This window comes from Phoenix dactylifera, chromosome 17 (assembly GCF_009389715.1).
Source record: "Phoenix dactylifera cultivar Barhee BC4 chromosome 17, palm_55x_up_171113_PBpolish2nd_filt_p, whole genome shotgun sequence".
In the NCBI taxonomy this organism is placed as follows: Eukaryota; Viridiplantae; Streptophyta; class Magnoliopsida; order Arecales; family Arecaceae; genus Phoenix; species Phoenix dactylifera.
In genome coordinates this window covers 9572735-9590240 of record NC_052408.1, presented here as the reverse complement: position 1 = coordinate 9590240, position 17506 = coordinate 9572735, and the positions used below count along the sequence as shown (strand labels likewise).

The 17506-nt window shown below is 38.5% G+C and overlaps 1 protein-coding gene and 1 long non-coding RNA gene across 2 annotated transcripts; one reads left to right on the top strand and one right to left on the bottom strand.

Annotated features, from left to right (window-relative positions):
* Positions 1-218: 218 nt before the first annotated feature.
* Positions 219-7423, top strand: LOC103714878 (cell division cycle protein 48 homolog). Its single transcript, XM_008802317.4, has 9 exons — positions 219-380; positions 487-652; positions 1413-1641; positions 4204-4970; positions 5056-5277; positions 5389-5460; positions 5567-5848; positions 5948-6307; positions 6832-7423. Exons 1-9 carry the CDS (start codon positions 346-348, stop codon positions 7129-7131), a joined length of 2433 nt encoding a protein of 810 aa, XP_008800539.2. The 5' UTR covers positions 219-345; the 3' UTR covers positions 7132-7423.
* A 1362-nt stretch (positions 7424-8785) lies between these two features.
* On the bottom strand, positions 8786-16879 carry LOC103714877. The gene is made up of 3 exons (XR_605285.3): positions 16579-16879; positions 9381-9460; positions 8786-9298 (listed from the first exon to the last, which is right to left on the bottom strand). It is a non-coding gene; the product is annotated as an uncharacterized LOC103714877 (long non-coding RNA).
* Positions 16880-17506: the final 627 nt, after the last annotated feature.

Here is a 17506-nt window from a genome sequence, read left to right as displayed (position 1 = left end):
GGGAACGGGGGAGGAGGGGTTTAAGGGGGGTTTGAGGGGTGTTTTTTTTTTTTTTCTTTTCAAAACGAAACGGAGGAGGAGGAAGGGGTTTGTATGAGAAAATTTCAAGGGCAATATGGTAATTACACTAAAGGTTAGTTTGGGTATTTTTTTTTTGGTTTTTGGGGGGTGTCCTGAGCAATAGGGGGGGTGTATATAGAACTACCCCTGGAAGAAACGTATCCCCCCGACTACGGATGGGAGTCAGAATTCCCTTCAGGCCTTCGGCTCCGATAAATACCCGAGAGAGCTTATCGCTTCCTTTTATCACATTAACCTTCTGTACTTTCCAATTGGAAAAAAAAAATGGCGAATCTGGGCGAGGCCTCTTCTTCCGATTCGTAAGATCTTTGTTTTCCTTTATTTTTATTCCCCTTTCGGCATGGATCTGAGGTTAGGGGTTTGATTCATAAGTTCTAATGGATATTTTATTGGAATCAATTGCAGCAAGGGCACGAAGAGGGATTTTAGTACTGCGATTCTCGAGAGGAAAAAGGCGCCGAATCGATTGGTCGTGGACGAGGCGGTCAATGACGACAATTCGGTGGTCTCGTTGCACCCGGAGACGATGGAAAAGCTGCAGCTTTTCCGTGGCGATACGATCCTGCTGAAGGTAACGGTGCTATCCTTTGTGGTTACTATTGTTTTTAAATTCCTTAAGGTAGGGTTTTTGGGGTATTGGAAAGATAGGGTTTCGTAACGGGAATTGGTGTGATGGAAGTTACGTAAGGCTTGAGCTTTAGCGTATTATTACCGGGAGTAATATTTTTGTGGGTAGAAGTTCGAATCTGTTGGAAGGATTTTCGAGATTTTTTTTTAAAAGAAAATTAACCTTCTTGTTGATGCCTTTGCAGTAGTTGAATCTGTTGATCTGTAAATGTAATGCCTTCTTCATTAATGAATAAGTTATATCAAATCCATTTTTTGGGATAGTTCAAGGAAGATGGGTTTTCTTATGGATCTTGAGTTTCGAGTTATAAGATACCTTAACCTTTTTAGAAAGATCACGTGTTTTTTTTTTTATTTCTTCTGGGAATTAGAGTTTTGTTCTTGTATCTTTGTTGTCCATTAATTTTCCTATAGTCAAAACTTACAGATGGAATGGGACATTGGGATTCTTTTCTTTGATGTATTTGTTGCTGATCCTTGCTTTTGTGGTACAACTGTCTAAATTTTACTTGTTAATCGAATAATAATCTCCCGGGATTAGGATTTTGTTCTTGTATCTTTATGGCCGATTAATTTTCCAATATTCAAAAGTTGCAGTATCTGTGGTATGAGATGCTGTGATTCCTTTTTTCGATGTGTTTGCATCTGATTTTTGCTTTTGTGGTGCAACTGTCTAAGTTTTGCTTGTTAACTGAATAATTTAGGGCAAGAAAAGGAGAGATACTATCTGTATCGCACTTGCTGATGATACTTGTGAAGAGTCTAAGATAAGGATGAATAAGGTTGTTAGATCAAACCTCAGGGTGAGGCTCGGTGATGTTGTTTCTGTCCATCAGTGCCAGGATGTGAAGTATGGGAAGCGTGTCCATATACTTCCCATAGATGATACCATTGAAGGTGTTACAGGAAACTTGTTCGATGCATATTTGAAGCGTAAGTTTAATTTTCCCTTTCACATTCATCTATTTCATATTCTTTCCTCTTTTCTTTTTCTTTTTCCTTTTTTGGTAAATACTTGCTTGATGATTTTGTCTCGAGGTTGTTTTTATTTAATATTCAGGATGCTGCTGCATCAATGTATGATCTGCAATTTTCTCTTGACTTATATATGTGATATGATGATCTGTAAATGTTTGTAACACTGCTATCTATCTAGTAATTCTTTAGCATGTTGAAGGTGCAGTGACTTTTACTCCTGCAGAGTGGAGTCTGTATGGTACTCTGGTTACTTGTTATTGCTTGTATCAAATGATGTTGCCCTTTATGCTATCATGCATGCCTTTCAGAGTGAACATCCTCTCCTACTGTGAAATATTTGGTGGATCCTGTTAATTTGATCAAGGGCTCTGCTGCACAGATTCTCAATCAATATGCATTGAATGAAGGAATTGGTCCATTCCCTGGCCAATATTGGGTAAGCCAAGGGTTGCTTTCACGGATCAAGTCATTTCATATATGATGTTCCCGATCCTGATGACCTGCATACGATGTCAATGAGCGCTAGGAGAAGGAAGGGGACAATAGCACCGCTCGCCTCGCTTTGAACAAAATAAATCATCGCAACCAAAAGGACAACCTCACTAGCGATCACCAATACAGGGAGCTAAGTTAAAGGTGATTTTAGGGGAATGTTGCACCCTATTGTTGATTGTGATGTCTTGCATAAAAAGCTTGCTGAAATACTATTAAAAGAAGAAGTCTTTCCACTGCACAGCACATGAAAGCCATTGAACATCAAATATGATTTCCTGCATACCATTATAACTTGCTGATTGTAATTATGGTGCTCAGGATATGAGTTCATGTTGTATTAAATTTCTCAAGCTTTATCCTAGCTCATTGATTACATGGGAGGGAGGAATAATGGCCTATAGTAATATTTGTCAGTGGGAGAGCTAGCATGTCCAGTAAATTTTCTGATACTTCTTTGGCGGTTTATGATAGCCTTCATTTTAGTGGAACCAACTTCTAGGCTAGACATATATTGTTTGTTTTCACAAAGGAAAAATCATCTTGCTACCTAAAAGAATTTGTGAATAAACTAGATTTTTATTTTCACGCAGAGAAATCGCCTTGCTACCTAAATAATTTGCAAATGTAAGCCATACTGGTTATATTCAGTTTTGATATCCATATGAAACTAGTTTTGAAGATGATTATTAATTTAATAACTTAATACAGGTCGAGAGGTCGAGATTTTTGGTTATATCAAAATGCTGAGTGAGTGGTGATGACAACCTTCGAGCTTAAACTGATGGCAATAAAGATGTTTAGGTATATTGGGTAACAACCAGAAAGAAACTTGAGTTATTAATGACTTTGCTAATGCAAGTTTAGGAATGGCACCAGAAGTTGAAATAGTGAGGGAAAACTGTTATTAAATGGTTCAGGGGAGAAAGAATTTATTCTACCTTGAATTTGGAGATATGTTGGCGGAGGTAGGATTAAGGAGATGAGTTCAGATGTTGAATAAATAACCATCAGGGATATGCTATTATTAGAAATCTTGAGATCCTATACCATCAAGTGTAACTCGTCATTGAGATTGCCTGGTGCATCATGACTATTAAATTGGCGTTTGTAATTTTTGACCTTCTAATTGAGATACAATTAGAAGTGGCAGGATGTATTCTTTGTTTTGCATTTGCTGTTTGCAATACTTGGCAAAGGGAAAACTTGATCATGCTTTTGAGATTGCATGTGCATGGAAAGCCATGTCTTTTGGAGGAGCTTAGACTAGGGCTTCCCTTATGTTCTATACTCTTAAATGACTTTTTACTTAACTTTGTTCTATACTCTTTCCAATGGAATTAAAAATTTTCACCTTGTCTTTTAGGAGCCAGATATTGGTTCAGCGATATGTAATATTTCATGGAACAAATCATTATGCTCATTGCCTGTCCGACGAATGACTTTCTCCAGCTTAATTTTGAATTTGTTTCTTTCATTATTGGTACACTTGTAGGGATCAAGGGGTATGGGAGTTCTTGTGAGAAACCAGTAGAGTGAGTTCATTTTCTGGTCTGATCAAAGGTGAATTGCAGTTTTAGCTAGAATATAGAACCTTTTGCGAGATTAGTTCTTTTCTTTGTTTTCCTCCTTTACGCACATCAGAAAAGGAAACTTCTTAAGAATCCAAACAGTTTCTTGTCTGGAATGTGAAGCACGTGGTTTGGCTTTGATTTGCAAGGCATTTGTTTATATAAATGAGCATCATTTAGCATTTTTTTTTAATATCTGGACATAGCATTGGTTGCTGCCATATCTTTTCTTTTTTGGCTTTAACCAGTCTTCTGTATCTTCCTTTTTTCTGAAAGTAATGCATAGCACTATAAAAATATGTGATGTTTGTTTGGGGGTTCCCAGTCCTGCTGGATGCAGTGAGCATTCACTAGTTAATATTCCTTCTTAATGAAGTTATTTTGGTAGCATTCATGGGCCTTTTGTACTTGCTAGATGTTTTATTGTGACCTTTTGTTTCCATATATTTTGCAGCATATTTCCTGGAGGCATATCGTCCTGTAAGGAAAGGGGATCTTTTCCTTGTCAGAGGTGGAATGCGAAGCGTTGAATTTAAGGTTATAGAAACTGACCCAGCAGAATACTGTGTTGTTGCTCCGGACACAGAGATCTTTTGTGAGGGGGAACCTGTGAAAAGAGAGGATGAAGAAAGACTTAATGAGGTAGGATATGATGATGTGGGTGGTGTGCGAAAGCAGATGGCTCAGATTCGAGAGTTAGTTGAGCTTCCACTACGACACCCTCAACTGTTCAAGTCTATTGGTGTAAAACCACCAAAGGGTATCTTGTTGTATGGACCCCCTGGTTCTGGGAAGACACTCATAGCCAGAGCAGTTGCAAACGAGACTGGTGCATTTTTCTTCTGTATCAATGGTCCTGAAATTATGTCAAAACTAGCTGGAGAAAGTGAAAGCAATCTCAGGAAGGCTTTTGAAGAAGCTGAAAAAAATGCACCATCAATTATTTTCATTGATGAACTTGACTCCATTGCTCCTAAGAGGGAGAAAACTCATGGAGAAGTTGAGAGACGTATTGTTTCTCAACTCCTGACATTGATGGATGGCTTGAAAACTCGTTCCCATGTAATCGTCATAGGTGCTACAAATCGGCCCAACAGTGTCGACCCAGCTCTCAGAAGATTTGGGAGGTTTGATAGGGAAATTGACATTGGTGTGCCAGATGAAGTTGGACGTCTGGAAGTTCTTCGCATTCATACAAAGAACATGAAGCTTGCTGAAGATGTAATACCATTAATTATTCCTTGATGTTTCAGAGCCCCATGCTTTATTTTCTATAGCAGAGTTTGATGTTATTTTGTATATGCAGGTTGATTTGGAAAGAATTGCCAAGGACACACATGGGTATGTTGGGGCTGATCTAGCAGCTCTCTGCACAGAAGCTGCTCTTCAGTGCATACGGGAGAAAATGGACATCATTGACTTAGAAGATGAAACCATAGATGCTGAGATACTGAACTCTATGGCTGTTACAAATGAACATTTCAAAACTGCTCTTGGAACCAGTAATCCCTCTGCACTCCGTGAAACAGTAAGTGACTTGCCTTTTTTTTTTTTGTGCGGTATCTGTAATAAGTCAGTACTACCTGTATGTTTGAAATACAATCTGTTGCCTAATTAAGCTAATTTTTTTTATGAGCAGGTTGTTGAAGTGCCCAATGTCAGCTGGGATGATATTGGTGGTCTTGAGAATGTCAAGAGGGAACTCCAAGAGGTATGTTGAAAAAATGGTCGTCTTGTGGTTCTAGCGATTCTGCTATAGTTCCTCATTGATGTTGTTTCATTTTTTTCATTTTTCCTTTTTTTTCCTTTTTAAACAGACTGTCCAATACCCAGTTGAGCATCCTGAGAAGTTCGAAAAATTTGGAATGTCACCTTCGAAGGGAGTCCTGTTCTATGGGCCTCCTGGTTGTGGGAAAACTTTGTTAGCAAAGGCAATTGCTAATGAATGCCAGGCAAACTTTATCAGTGTCAAGGGTCCTGAACTTTTGACTATGTGGTTTGGTGAGAGTGAAGCAAATGTTCGAGAAATCTTTGACAAGGCTCGCCAATCTGCTCCATGTGTCCTCTTCTTTGATGAGCTCGACTCCATTGCTACTCAGGTTCATTTTGGCATGCATATATATCAATTAACTGGGGTCTCACCTTTTTTGTTCTCTTTTGACTTTTTAATTATAATTTTTTTTTTTTGGGTATTGCAGAGAGGGAGCAGTGTTGGAGATGCAGGAGGTGCTGCTGATAGGGTACTCAATCAGCTCTTGACAGAGATGGACGGCATGTCAGCCAAGAAAACTGTTTTTATTATAGGGGCAACCAACAGGCCTGACATCATAGATCCAGCATTGCTCAGGCCAGGCCGTCTTGACCAGTTAATTTATATTCCCCTGCCGGATGAGGCCTCTCGTTACCAGATATTTAAAGCTTGCCTAAGGAAGTCCCCTGTTGCAAAAGATGTGGACCTTTGGGCTCTTGCTAAGTACACACAAGGCTTTAGTGGAGCAGATATTACAGAGATTTGCCAACGTGCTTGCAAGTATGCAGTCAGAGAAAACATTGAGAAGGTATGTCTCAGTCTTGGTTGTAATTAGAACACCTTTCATATGCTTTGTGAGGACTGCTTCACATTACTGAGCTTGATTAAAGTTGCATTTTTGTGTTCTCTTTTTTCCTTTTAGGTTATTGTGCATGATGCACCTGATACTAAGTGATCTGATGATGGGGCACGTTACATTGACTTAGAAAGCATGCCTTGTCCCGTTAATTATCTACCTACATGGTATTGGTATCCTCCTAGGCCAAGTCCCATGAATAATCCTGCAATTAGTTTACACACTGCCAATCTCATTGTCCTGTTTTGATCCTAGTTTTTTGTTCCAACTATTCAATTTTCTCTCATAAGGAAGATAACGCTACCTGACCTCCTCAATTTTCAGGCTAATAACTTGGTTTACTGACTTGTTTGTCATATATGCAAGGGCGTCATGTGTGTGTGTAGTTTGTCGATCGTGTTTGAACCGTTGTCTGATGTGCAAAACTTGGAAGCTATCAACGATGAGTTCACATATTTATTTTTTGAATGTTGTAGGATATCGAGAGGGAGAGGAGGAGGAGCGAAAATCCAGAGGCTATGGAGGAAGATGATGCTGATGAAGTTGCAGAGATCAAAGCTGCTCACTTTGAAGAGTCAATGAAGTTTGCCCGGAGGAGTGTCAGTGATGCCGATATCCGGAAATACCAGGCTTTTGCACAAACTTTGCAGCAATCAAGGGGCTTTGGAAGTGAATTCCGCTTCTCAACTCAGTCAGGCACTGGAGCTGGGACTACTGGATCCGATCCGTTTGCTTCGTCAGGTGCTGGAGCCGATGATGATGACCTATACGGTTAAATCAGGAATACGTCTTCATGTACTGTGCTAGTATGTATGTTGTTACCATCTGGATAAATGGTGAAGCTACTTGTTAGAAATATATTTTAGGATGGCTTTTAGGGTAATGTATGCGGGACTTACGTGGCCCAATTTAGAACTAAGAGTTTTCAGAAATACTACGGTCTAAGATGCCGAACCTTTGGGGCCTCCAAAATTTCAGATCTCTCAAAGCTGTTTTTGTTGTTTGGCATGTATGAAGTCAAATCTATGACACTATATATTCTTCTGTAGTTCTATGACTTGATTGATACTTCTCTGCTTTAAAATGCCCGCAGTAAAATGCACACAGATGTCAACCGTCTGAGATTAGAAGTTATATGGCAAACTTGTAGCCCATAAGTTAGTGGCAGGTGCTGTTGCCGAGGCGAATCCGTAAATTCTGAAACAGCGAGATGAGATATCCGCTATTTTGTTCAGCCATACTCTCGTAGACAGCAAATGGAAACACACAAGCGGTCTTTTAGCATGATCTGCTTGGTCTGAACTAAGATCAGCATAATGCGAGACCGAAGGCTGTTGGGTGCTGCTTATCTGCCCCTTTAAATTCCTCCAATATCTTCTGGGTTGGATTTGCCACCATGTATTTTCCGGAGAGGTTTTTCATGCTGTCTGCTTGCCTGACAGGTTAATCGAATGCTGAATCAACTTTTAAAGTTCACTTATAGGGCATAATGTAATAGAGGTGTAACCACGAAGTGACAACCCAAAATTTGTGTGTTGGGGACGGGATGAGAGCTTTTACGGCATCATTTCATGAACTCGTTGGAGGGAGGAGGACAAGTTTATTCCAGAAAGTTAAGGTCAGCCTATTTTGATTTAACTAGCATGCACACCTTTTTATATCCCTCTCATGGATTTATTTACATTGGTGAAATTCCATGGTGCATCTGCTCTACATGGCTCAAGTTGTAATCAACACAAAACTAAACCACCTCCCATGTCAAGACTCGCTTGAAGACTCAGCTCGTTTCTCGCTGCTGAACTTTCTTTTGATCATGATTCCAAGCTTGCAATCGCTATTCATTCATGAGTCATGACCCTGAAAGGGCATCATGAACCATCGCAAACAAGGAAAGCTCGGTCCAAACAGTATTTGGTGGCCCCTACCAACCTCTGCGGGCCTCATTCTCGCCTCCATGATTGAATAAAATGGTATGCAAGGCATGCCCTCATAACGTTGCGAACAATAGCAGCATCAGAGTCTGATTATGACTAATTAAGTGTTACTAAGTTATTTTTCAAATGGTTATAGTATCGAGATTTATAACCGCCAAAAATTGTCTGATTATGAGCCACACAACCATCTCCAACCAAGTGGAACATACCCTTTAATGAAAATGTACTCAGAACTCCATAAGAAAGAAATAGAACTGGAAATCCTGTTCCATCATGCGGGAGGCCAGAAGGCAATAAAATCTGTTATTCCTATGCCATTGAGAAGCAATCCTAATACAATACTAACGGTAATCTAGAATTCCTTTGGACTTGGAAATATGCAGGCAACCTGTATTTTGGATTCGACCAAATCCATCTTTCAACAAGGTGCTGTAATATTCGTCTTGCCCAACTCATGTAACATTGACTATGATAGACAAATATGTCTAGCCTTGAAATATATAGAAGACCCCATAAATGACTAAATAATACTACCATGTGCACCATCAACCGCAAGAAAACCACCACCACAATCAACTAAGACCAAATAAGCATGAATGACATCAGGTAATAAGACTTCCTATTGGGACCAACAGAACCAAAAGAGTGCATTCATGGATCATATTCGTTCCAGCACAGAACATAGGTAAGTATGCAGTCATCTTCTCCGGACAGGTGTGTACAGCACAACCGTCACATACTTTGAACGGAAGCGTTGGGTGGTACCTAATGCGACAACTGATCTTGGACCCTCTCTGTTCTCAATATAGAGGTGGTTAAGAATCACATGCTGAGGCAACGGGAGACTGATTGAATCATCCTGGCTGGCTGGGAAACTCAGCAAGGTATTCTGCAGGTGAGGGGGGAGGATTGGCGGATCCCGAGCTTCATCATCATTTGATGGAATGGGATTGTTGTAGCTCGAATCAGGCGAACCTGGAATTTCAAATCCCATGACACGAACTCCATCCTGCATCAACCAAGTTCTTCTCAGAGAATGGATAAGCCTAAGTAATACCTGCAAGCACGGCCCTTGGTATCAACTTGCTTACTTGATCTTCTCGATTTGTGCGATCCATGATATCAAGACAAGTAGGCTATCAATCAGCAAGCTACCAGGATTGCAGTAAGCCTGAAGAAAAGAAAGTAGCCTCTTATTTTTATCCAGTCCAATGATATGGCACAAGAAACAATCAAATGCAAAAAGTGCAAAAGCAGTGCAGGAACTTGGCATTCATAATCTATATTTAGAAAACTTTATTGGTGGTTCAGGTGCAAAGGAATTGGTTTCTTATTTTCTAGCGCCTGCACTACTAAAGAATAGCTGTACATTGCTCACCCTGCTTGTTATGGCAGTCAGTAGAACAACATTCAACTCATCCTCTACTATTGTGCAAGGATAACGTTTGAGCAGATTTCACAGGCATTAGAATTGGTGTTCAAGCAGATTCAAGTACAAGCCTTCACGTCCAACTATATTGCATTTTATTTTCAAAGGCCAGGGAGCCACTAGTTGATGACCGATCTTTTAAGTGATCATAATCTTATATAGACAAGCAAAAAGCTTTACATACCCCTAGGCAGATTGCCATGCCATCCAACATTATCCTATATTGCGCGATATGATGCTCAACAATGCAATTAATTCAAGATACCAAAATCCGAGTCATTTGTAAGCAGTCGTTTGGTTGATATTGGCAAGGAAATTCAATCACAGGGATCAGTAGCTTCTTGATTTCAGTGAAAACCCCGCAAGGCAATTATCCTGTTAAAGAACTAACCTACCAATCTAGTGGCACAACTATTTTACTGCTTAAAATCAAGGATTTTAAGTACCATCAGTTTGTACCAGCCTTACCGTGCCATATTAGATGTTTAAGTACTCTGTACACCCTCGATACCACATCCATACATGGTAGTTAATGTCACCTTTGTTATTCCAGCATCAACTACCATACTATGTGTCAGTAAGGTCTGGTATGTATAGGTACAGTACTGTACCAGCATACGAGTAGTAATGGTACTGATCTTGAGACTTTAGACCTTGCTTAAAATAGAGTTCACGTTTCGCTATTCTATAGCACAAGAAAGTAGCTCATGCATTTCTAGCAAGTTTTGGCGCAACGAAAATCTACACCATGTTGCACTAATAATAGAAAGATATCACCTAAATAACATACTAGCTGAATGATTGAGACTTGCAACCATCAGCAGATGGAGAAGCAGGGAGTAATGGTTGATAAGTTTTGATGAGGAAATGACTATCTGTACCCTTGCACGGGGTCCACATTTCCATAATACTTTCATTTCATGTCATGCAGTTTTTTTTCTCCAAAAAACCAACAAGCCACATGACCATGATGCGCAAAAACCAAACATCAAAAAGAGAGGCAATATGTTGCTAGCACATTGGAACAAACTCCAGGAAATATATATCGTACATGTATTTGAATAGGAACAATTTTCATCCACTGTACTGCAAGTCTGCAACAATATGCTATCCAACAGTTCACTTGCACGGTAGAGAATAAGTAGAATCAGAAAATTGCCTTCGCAACATTGCATGATGTAGATAGGTTCAGATCCAGGTATATTAATTTTTTAGGTCTTTAGAGGCCTTTTATATAATTGTTTTGGCTGCAGCTTATGAATTTTATGTATTCTAGTAGTTTTCATACTGACATTAGATTTTTCTGATAATGGATTCTGGATTCTATCATAAGAAGGATTATTGTCTATGGTTCCTCCATTAAGTTTATTTTGAATTATGAATCTTTTAAGCCATCAAGGTTGTGTTCTGCTTTGATGGTTTTTATATAATAAGGAATGCAAATTTTATCTTTTGTTTCTTTCTTTTCCTCTCTTGTAATCATCATTTCTTCTTTAGGCTTGAGAATTCATACAACATTTTGGATAGGCCCTGGAGCATTTTGGTATTCTCTCTTGTTGATCCTCAATAAGAAATATGCGAAGTTAATCCCTATCCACCAGAAAACTCAGTTCTGTTTCCTAAATCAAGTCTAGCCCTTTAGGGGTTTGGCCCTTCCGATTGCTATCATCTTCCTCACTAAGGGTGCATTGGTACCAGCAGCTGGGTGTAAGGAACCCCTAGTTGCAGGAGGTGGCCCTTTTCTAGTGTTTGAATAGCTGTAAGTTGACCAAAATCTGCAAGTCAAACTGCATTTGAGGGCCCTTTTGCAGTATTTTGTCTTACGGCTATATTGACCTTAAGACAAACTACCGCAACCGGAAAAGGCTTTAGAGGCATCTTTACAAGGGTTTTAAATCTCAACAAGGACACTGCTTGGTGAAGACAATTAATACTGCTTTAATAGTACAACCAAATACCGTTACAGTTCTCATTTACATGCAAACAAATCTGAGATTTTATTCGCAACTACAAACCCACTGAACCAAACACGAGAAATGTAGTTGCAAATGCATCAACTAAAACCACATGTAATAATCCCAACTACATGCACTTCTTAACAACAGGTATCCAAACACTACCTATTTTAGCAGCCCATAGGTAATAGGAGAAAATCTGCACGAAAATGGGGGACAAGATGATCAGAACGCAAGATGGTTGAAGTGGTTTTCAAGCCACTTTAGATTAGAAGAGGGAGAGGTGGAGGATGAATGGTGATAAATGAAAAGACATGGAAGAGGGCAAAAGGAGGGAGATAAGAAGAGGAGAGGAGAGGAGAAAAAATGGCGGAGTGGAAAGAGGATGATAAGAAAATAAAATATGGGAATATCAGCGAGGACGTTGGTAGTAGGCAATGGATAGGAGGATGAGGATTTGTTCAAGGATTTTTCATTATTTAAAGATGGGATGGTTCCTAACTCATGTAACAAGTTTGTTTGAGAGAGTTGATTAAGACATGATAATTCTAGTTTGCACCTATATTCTTCTTGAAGCAACAACCAAACCTATGAATAAAAACTTCACACATGTTGTAAGCAACAGCCTACAACGTCAACATCATTGCTTAGAACTCCATCAATGCTGCCTTTGTTACAATGGACATCCATGGAAGCTGGCGCTTTGACATCGACAGGAGAGATGGTGTTGAGAGAAAGGAAGGGGAACAAGATGGTGACACCAGCAGTAGGCTCAGGGGCTGGAGGTGGTGGAAGCCGGCTTTGAGCAGGAGATGAGGGGGTCGGGCCACATCTTGCTCTAACAAAGATGATAAGCTTCTGAAAATAACAGAAGCTTTGTGTCTTCTGGCCCTTTCAAAAGGTGCTTTGAGATTGACAAATATACTAATATGGCAATTTACAAAGTGCTCTTTATATGATGTGTTATAAATACTCCTCTATAGAATTTTTATTTTCAAACCTAGGGAGTGCATTTATTTTTAAGGAGAATTTTGGTATCATGACCAATCAGCTACCAAGTCATGACTCATCAACCTAAACTCAACTTGACTCACTAGCAAGTCAATCTTGGTTTCCCATAGCCAACCCATAGCACCAAGAAATCGGGCTAGATGGGTTGCATCAAGAGAGTAAACTTAGGCTGAAATTGCCAACCATATAAATAAAAAGGATGTCACAAGTTTTCATCAAACTCATGTCCCTAGTCTAATGAACCAATTTTAAAAAGGGTTTTGCAAAAAAGAATGTTTTCCTACAATTCGTTATATTCTATTTTATGTAACCAAAATTTCATTTAAGCCTACAATTTGAATCTTTAAGGTCATATACCAATTACCATGCATATTTTGAAAATGAAAATTTATTTTCTTCCATTCTTTTACTTAAAGTAATCTGTGATTTTCTTTTTGTTTCTCGATACTAATGTGTTGATTTGCTGTTATAAGTTTATGACCTGACTTTCTTTAAAAAAAAAAAGTTTATGAGTTGACTCTTTTATCTTCAACAAGTTTAAGAAAACACATTATTCCCATGGTACTAATTATGGAACAGAAACCACTTGTCATGTTTTACAAGCATGGGTTCCATGTTTCTATCTTTAGTAAAATAGAATATATCATGTTCCTCCATTGACTGCCAGGTAAGTATCATTGTCTAAAAATGTGATAATCCCACCTTGAAATCCAAAAAGATTGCTAGCTTCCATTCCTTCGCTACAAGTGTAGTGTGGAAATTTGAATTTCTTCTATGAAGAATAGCAAAAAGAAGAATGTAAAATATTAAAGTAAAGCTCCCTTCCCAAAGGATTGATAAGAAAAGATGATGGCAAAAAAAACAACCATAAATTCTTCACTAAAATAGCTCCACCATTATTTCACCATCTGAAAAACAAATCTCTCTAGGTAACATCCAAACAAAGGACAAAATAAGCCTCAAGACAACTTATGTTTGAAATTCATTTTGCAAATTTCTTTCAGTTCTTTCTTCCAAAAGCTACCACCAAATTATATGCAGCAGCAATGCCAGTCCTCTAAGAATGTGGAATAAGAAAGCAAAGATCATAATAACAAAAAAGGCATCCTATGAAGTGTCAATAAAGAAGCGTGACAAGGAGAAATCACGCTATACAACTCTCAAGAAGATAAGCAGAAGGAACTAATGATCAGAATTATCCATGCTCAGACAAAACACTTCTCAACTTCATTTTTTCTCATAGCATGATTAAGTCATTAAATTACGACCATAAATTGCCATTTCAACAAAGGCTGGAAGGGGGGCTTTGGGTCCCTAACCAGCCGTTTCCAAGGGCAACAAAGGACATAAAATCCTGAATTGACTTTACCAATTTTCAAAACATATAAACATTTCTAAACCAGAACCATTTTTTTAGTGTTAAAGAAGCAAAATAGGCAATAAAATGGTTAGGCAGAAAGAAATCATTTCTAACTTACAAATAAACCTCTCAGCCGGAATTATTATACATACACATAGATGGAAAACTATCGGTTGTGGTGCGTTTAAAAATGTTCTCAGTCGATAATACCCAACTATGTTGTTGGACCAGATTTTCTGGTTTTGCTAAACAGTTCAAGAGTAGTTCAGTCTGGCATGGCATTTTATATAATAGGTTAAAGGCAGAATTAATAAAGGAATATTCCAATACTTGTCCTATTATACTTGATAGCAAGATTTGCCGTCTTAGTACCAGATCCCGTACTGGTTCCATCCTATTATAGTGTCGATACGTCCGATACGAAGGCCAGCTCAGCATATCGAGTATCAATATGCCCCTCATACCACATACCAATTTAGTATTGGTACAGTACGGTTGGTTCACACTGGTACAGACCGGTACAACAAATCTTGCTTGATAGTTATAGCAATAATAGCATTTATACATTTCAAAGGCAAAAACAGCAAATATGCACTCAGTTTTAAGAAAAGACAAAAGAGGCTCTGAGCAGTGAGCACTCAACACTGGTGGAGGAAAATTTAAACATTAAAAAAATGATTGGGACACTATGATGCTACTCACCTCCTGATATGTTCATGTGTTAGTAACGAATAGGACTAAGATGATAACTTACACCCACCAAATCAGAGAACTTCCTGGTAATTTTTCCAAGATATGTTGTCTCTATCATTAATTTATTCTATCATTTGCAATTCGGGTCATGGTTCTAAATCCCAGCATTATAGGGGGCAATCCGGCTATCCTATCCTTTTCCTGGGAGAGAAGGGTGGGACTCCGGAACCGGTCCATGCAGGAAAGAAGAAGAAATAGCAAAGAAAGAAATGAAGCAAGAAGAAGAAAAGGGAGGAAAGATCAAGAAAAAAAGGAAGAAAAGAATGGAAGAGAAAAAGAACAAATAAAAGGAAGGAAAGAAGGAAGGAAAGAAAGAAGAAAAAGAAGAAAAAGGAAAGAAAGAAACAAAGGAAGAAAAAAAAAGAAAGGAAGGAAATGAGGATGAAAGGAAAGACAAAAGTAAAAGAAGGAAAGGGAGGAAGGAAAGAATAAGTGGAGAAAGAGGGAGGGATCACTTTTTTAAACAAGTAATCCCCATCCCTTGGGATTTAAAACAAAAACCTTGGTTTAAGTTACAAATGCCTTAGTTTAAGTTTGCTTTCAACAAGTAATCTTCCCAAAGTATGATAGTAAATGGAAATAAACACAAAATATGTAAAGTAGCATTACTCAGATCAATTAATGATAATAAGTCTCGCAATTGTAAAAGTTTCTATTTTCTAGTTGGTAACTGATTTTTTGCTAATATTTATTATTATTATTTATTTTTTTAACAATGAAATGAAGCGGTCTAGGACTTTGAATGACTTTGGATCAAGCTGTTTGACCTATTATGATTGGCGGTTAGTTAAAATAACTTTCACGAAAGTGTACGGAGGCATACTAATTTTTAGAGCCTCTGATCCTTAATATCCAGACACTCCAAAACTATTCATCAAGTCATGTTAGTCATACCACTCAAAATCCCTATGTGGATAAACCATCCAGTTATATGAAACCACAGCAAAATTGTTTTCTTGAAAGTTCCAATTTGAGAAAACCACTAGCACCTAAGGATCTAACCATCACTCGACTGTTCATCAACACCTACTACTTTATGCCTTTTCGCCTCGGCTAGCCTCTCTTTCCTACAGCCACACCTCCCACGTGCTGCGCGCTAGCTAGTCAGCTCTAGCAACAATGGAACAGTCGGAGAGGGGGCCAGCGCTGAACAAAGAGAGGAATTTTGAGCAGCAAAGGAGAGAAAGGGAGAGGAACCGATTGGTTGAAAAAGGTGAAGAAAACTATAGCCACCTGAAGAAAGATGCGTGAATGTACTCGCAAACAAAAAAGAAGCAAGACAGACTTCAAGGTAGAAAGAGGGGCTAGGGACAATCAAAATACAAGATTTTGGATAACCAAGACTCAAGTCTCAACTGGAAAGAATAACAGTAGCAATCAATGAAGGATGGAAGAAAGAAAGATGCCCTAAATTGGAAAAAATTAAATAGAAGCCCGGTTTGCAATATCGCCACCTACATTGTCAGCAAGAAACCGATTCTTTGGAGAAGATTCCTCCACTATCAACAACCAGACAACTCATCCTCGTTTCCGTATGATCTTTTTTTAAAATTTTTACATAATATATACATAAACAAACAAACAACTCACTATAACACCTCTTCTCAGAGGGGGGCAAACACATGACAGCCAAAAAAAAAAAAATGATCAGCGAAATTGTTCGATTAGATGCAATCAAGAACAATACCGACAACAACAAAGAAACGGAAAGATCAGAAAAAATTAATCAAACCAGAGAAAAAGGGAAGAAGGGGAAACATTAGAGGAGATGAGAGAAATACCAGACGAGAAACTGGAGAGATGACCTTGGGTTAAATTCTCTGAGAGACTCCGGCGGAGAAATCAGTCCCAAGGCCCCGCTTTTCTCCCCTTAAATTTAATAGAAATAAGAATCTAAAGAGGGAAAGGGGGCATATAATAGAAGTAAGAATCTGAAAAGGGAAGGGGCCGGAGAGAGATAGAGAAAGAAGAGAGATTTGCGATGGATTCGATTTGGAGGCGAGGGGTTTTGTTTCCGCTTTGGGCGTCCGAACTGCCGGAATGACTCGGGAGCCGAAGACCGCACGCAGGGGAGCCACGCCGCTGTGTCTTAGCACGCAAAGTAAGATGACGAAAATACCCTCATCATATGTCACTAATAATCATTGGACATGATCTGATTTGGATCATAATTATAAATAGAGTAAATAAATCAAATTTGGAATTAAAAAGCTGACCTCTGCTTGATCCCCTAACAAAAAAAAAAACTGCTCATAATCAAACAATATGGAATTTTAGTTCTTGTTACTAGCAATGTTGTGATTACTGTTATATTCTTATAGTCAAACAATGTCTAATTACTACAAACCTAATGTTTCGAATTTGATGGGTGACCGGTCTTTACTAAAGTTTTCATTTCAATTAAGAATTAGGCCAATATATCAGTTTATATTACAACGCTTTGGTATTTTGGCCCATGTCATTTGGATTGGCATAAATTTATATATCTTGATATCTCAACCAATGCCATAGTTGAAATATTGTTTACCAAGCTGGTAATGTTTTTAACGGTTATATCAAATGGTTTGGATTTAATCTTGTATGATTTGGAGGATTAGGAGTATTTGCGAAATACAACCTTTGTTATGCAAACTATTATCCTCGTACTTTTGTATGAGAAAATAATTAAGATTTTAAATTAATCTTCTATAGTATTGAGTTAATCTTCTA

What these genes read in the sequence shown, in the direction of transcription:
- LOC103714878 (XM_008802317.4), top strand. Translation starts at nt 346, where the DNA reads ATGGCGAATCTGGGCGAGGCCTCTTCTTCCGATTC. An exon ending in ACATGAAGCTTGCTGAAGAT is followed by an intron (nt 4,971 to 5,055) that starts GTAATACCATTA and finishes TTGTATATGCAG; the next exon opens with GTTGATTTGGAAAGAATTGC. An exon ending in TCAGAGAAAACATTGAGAAG is followed by an intron (nt 6,308 to 6,831) that starts GTATGTCTCAGT and finishes TGAATGTTGTAG; the next exon opens with GATATCGAGAGGGAGAGGAG.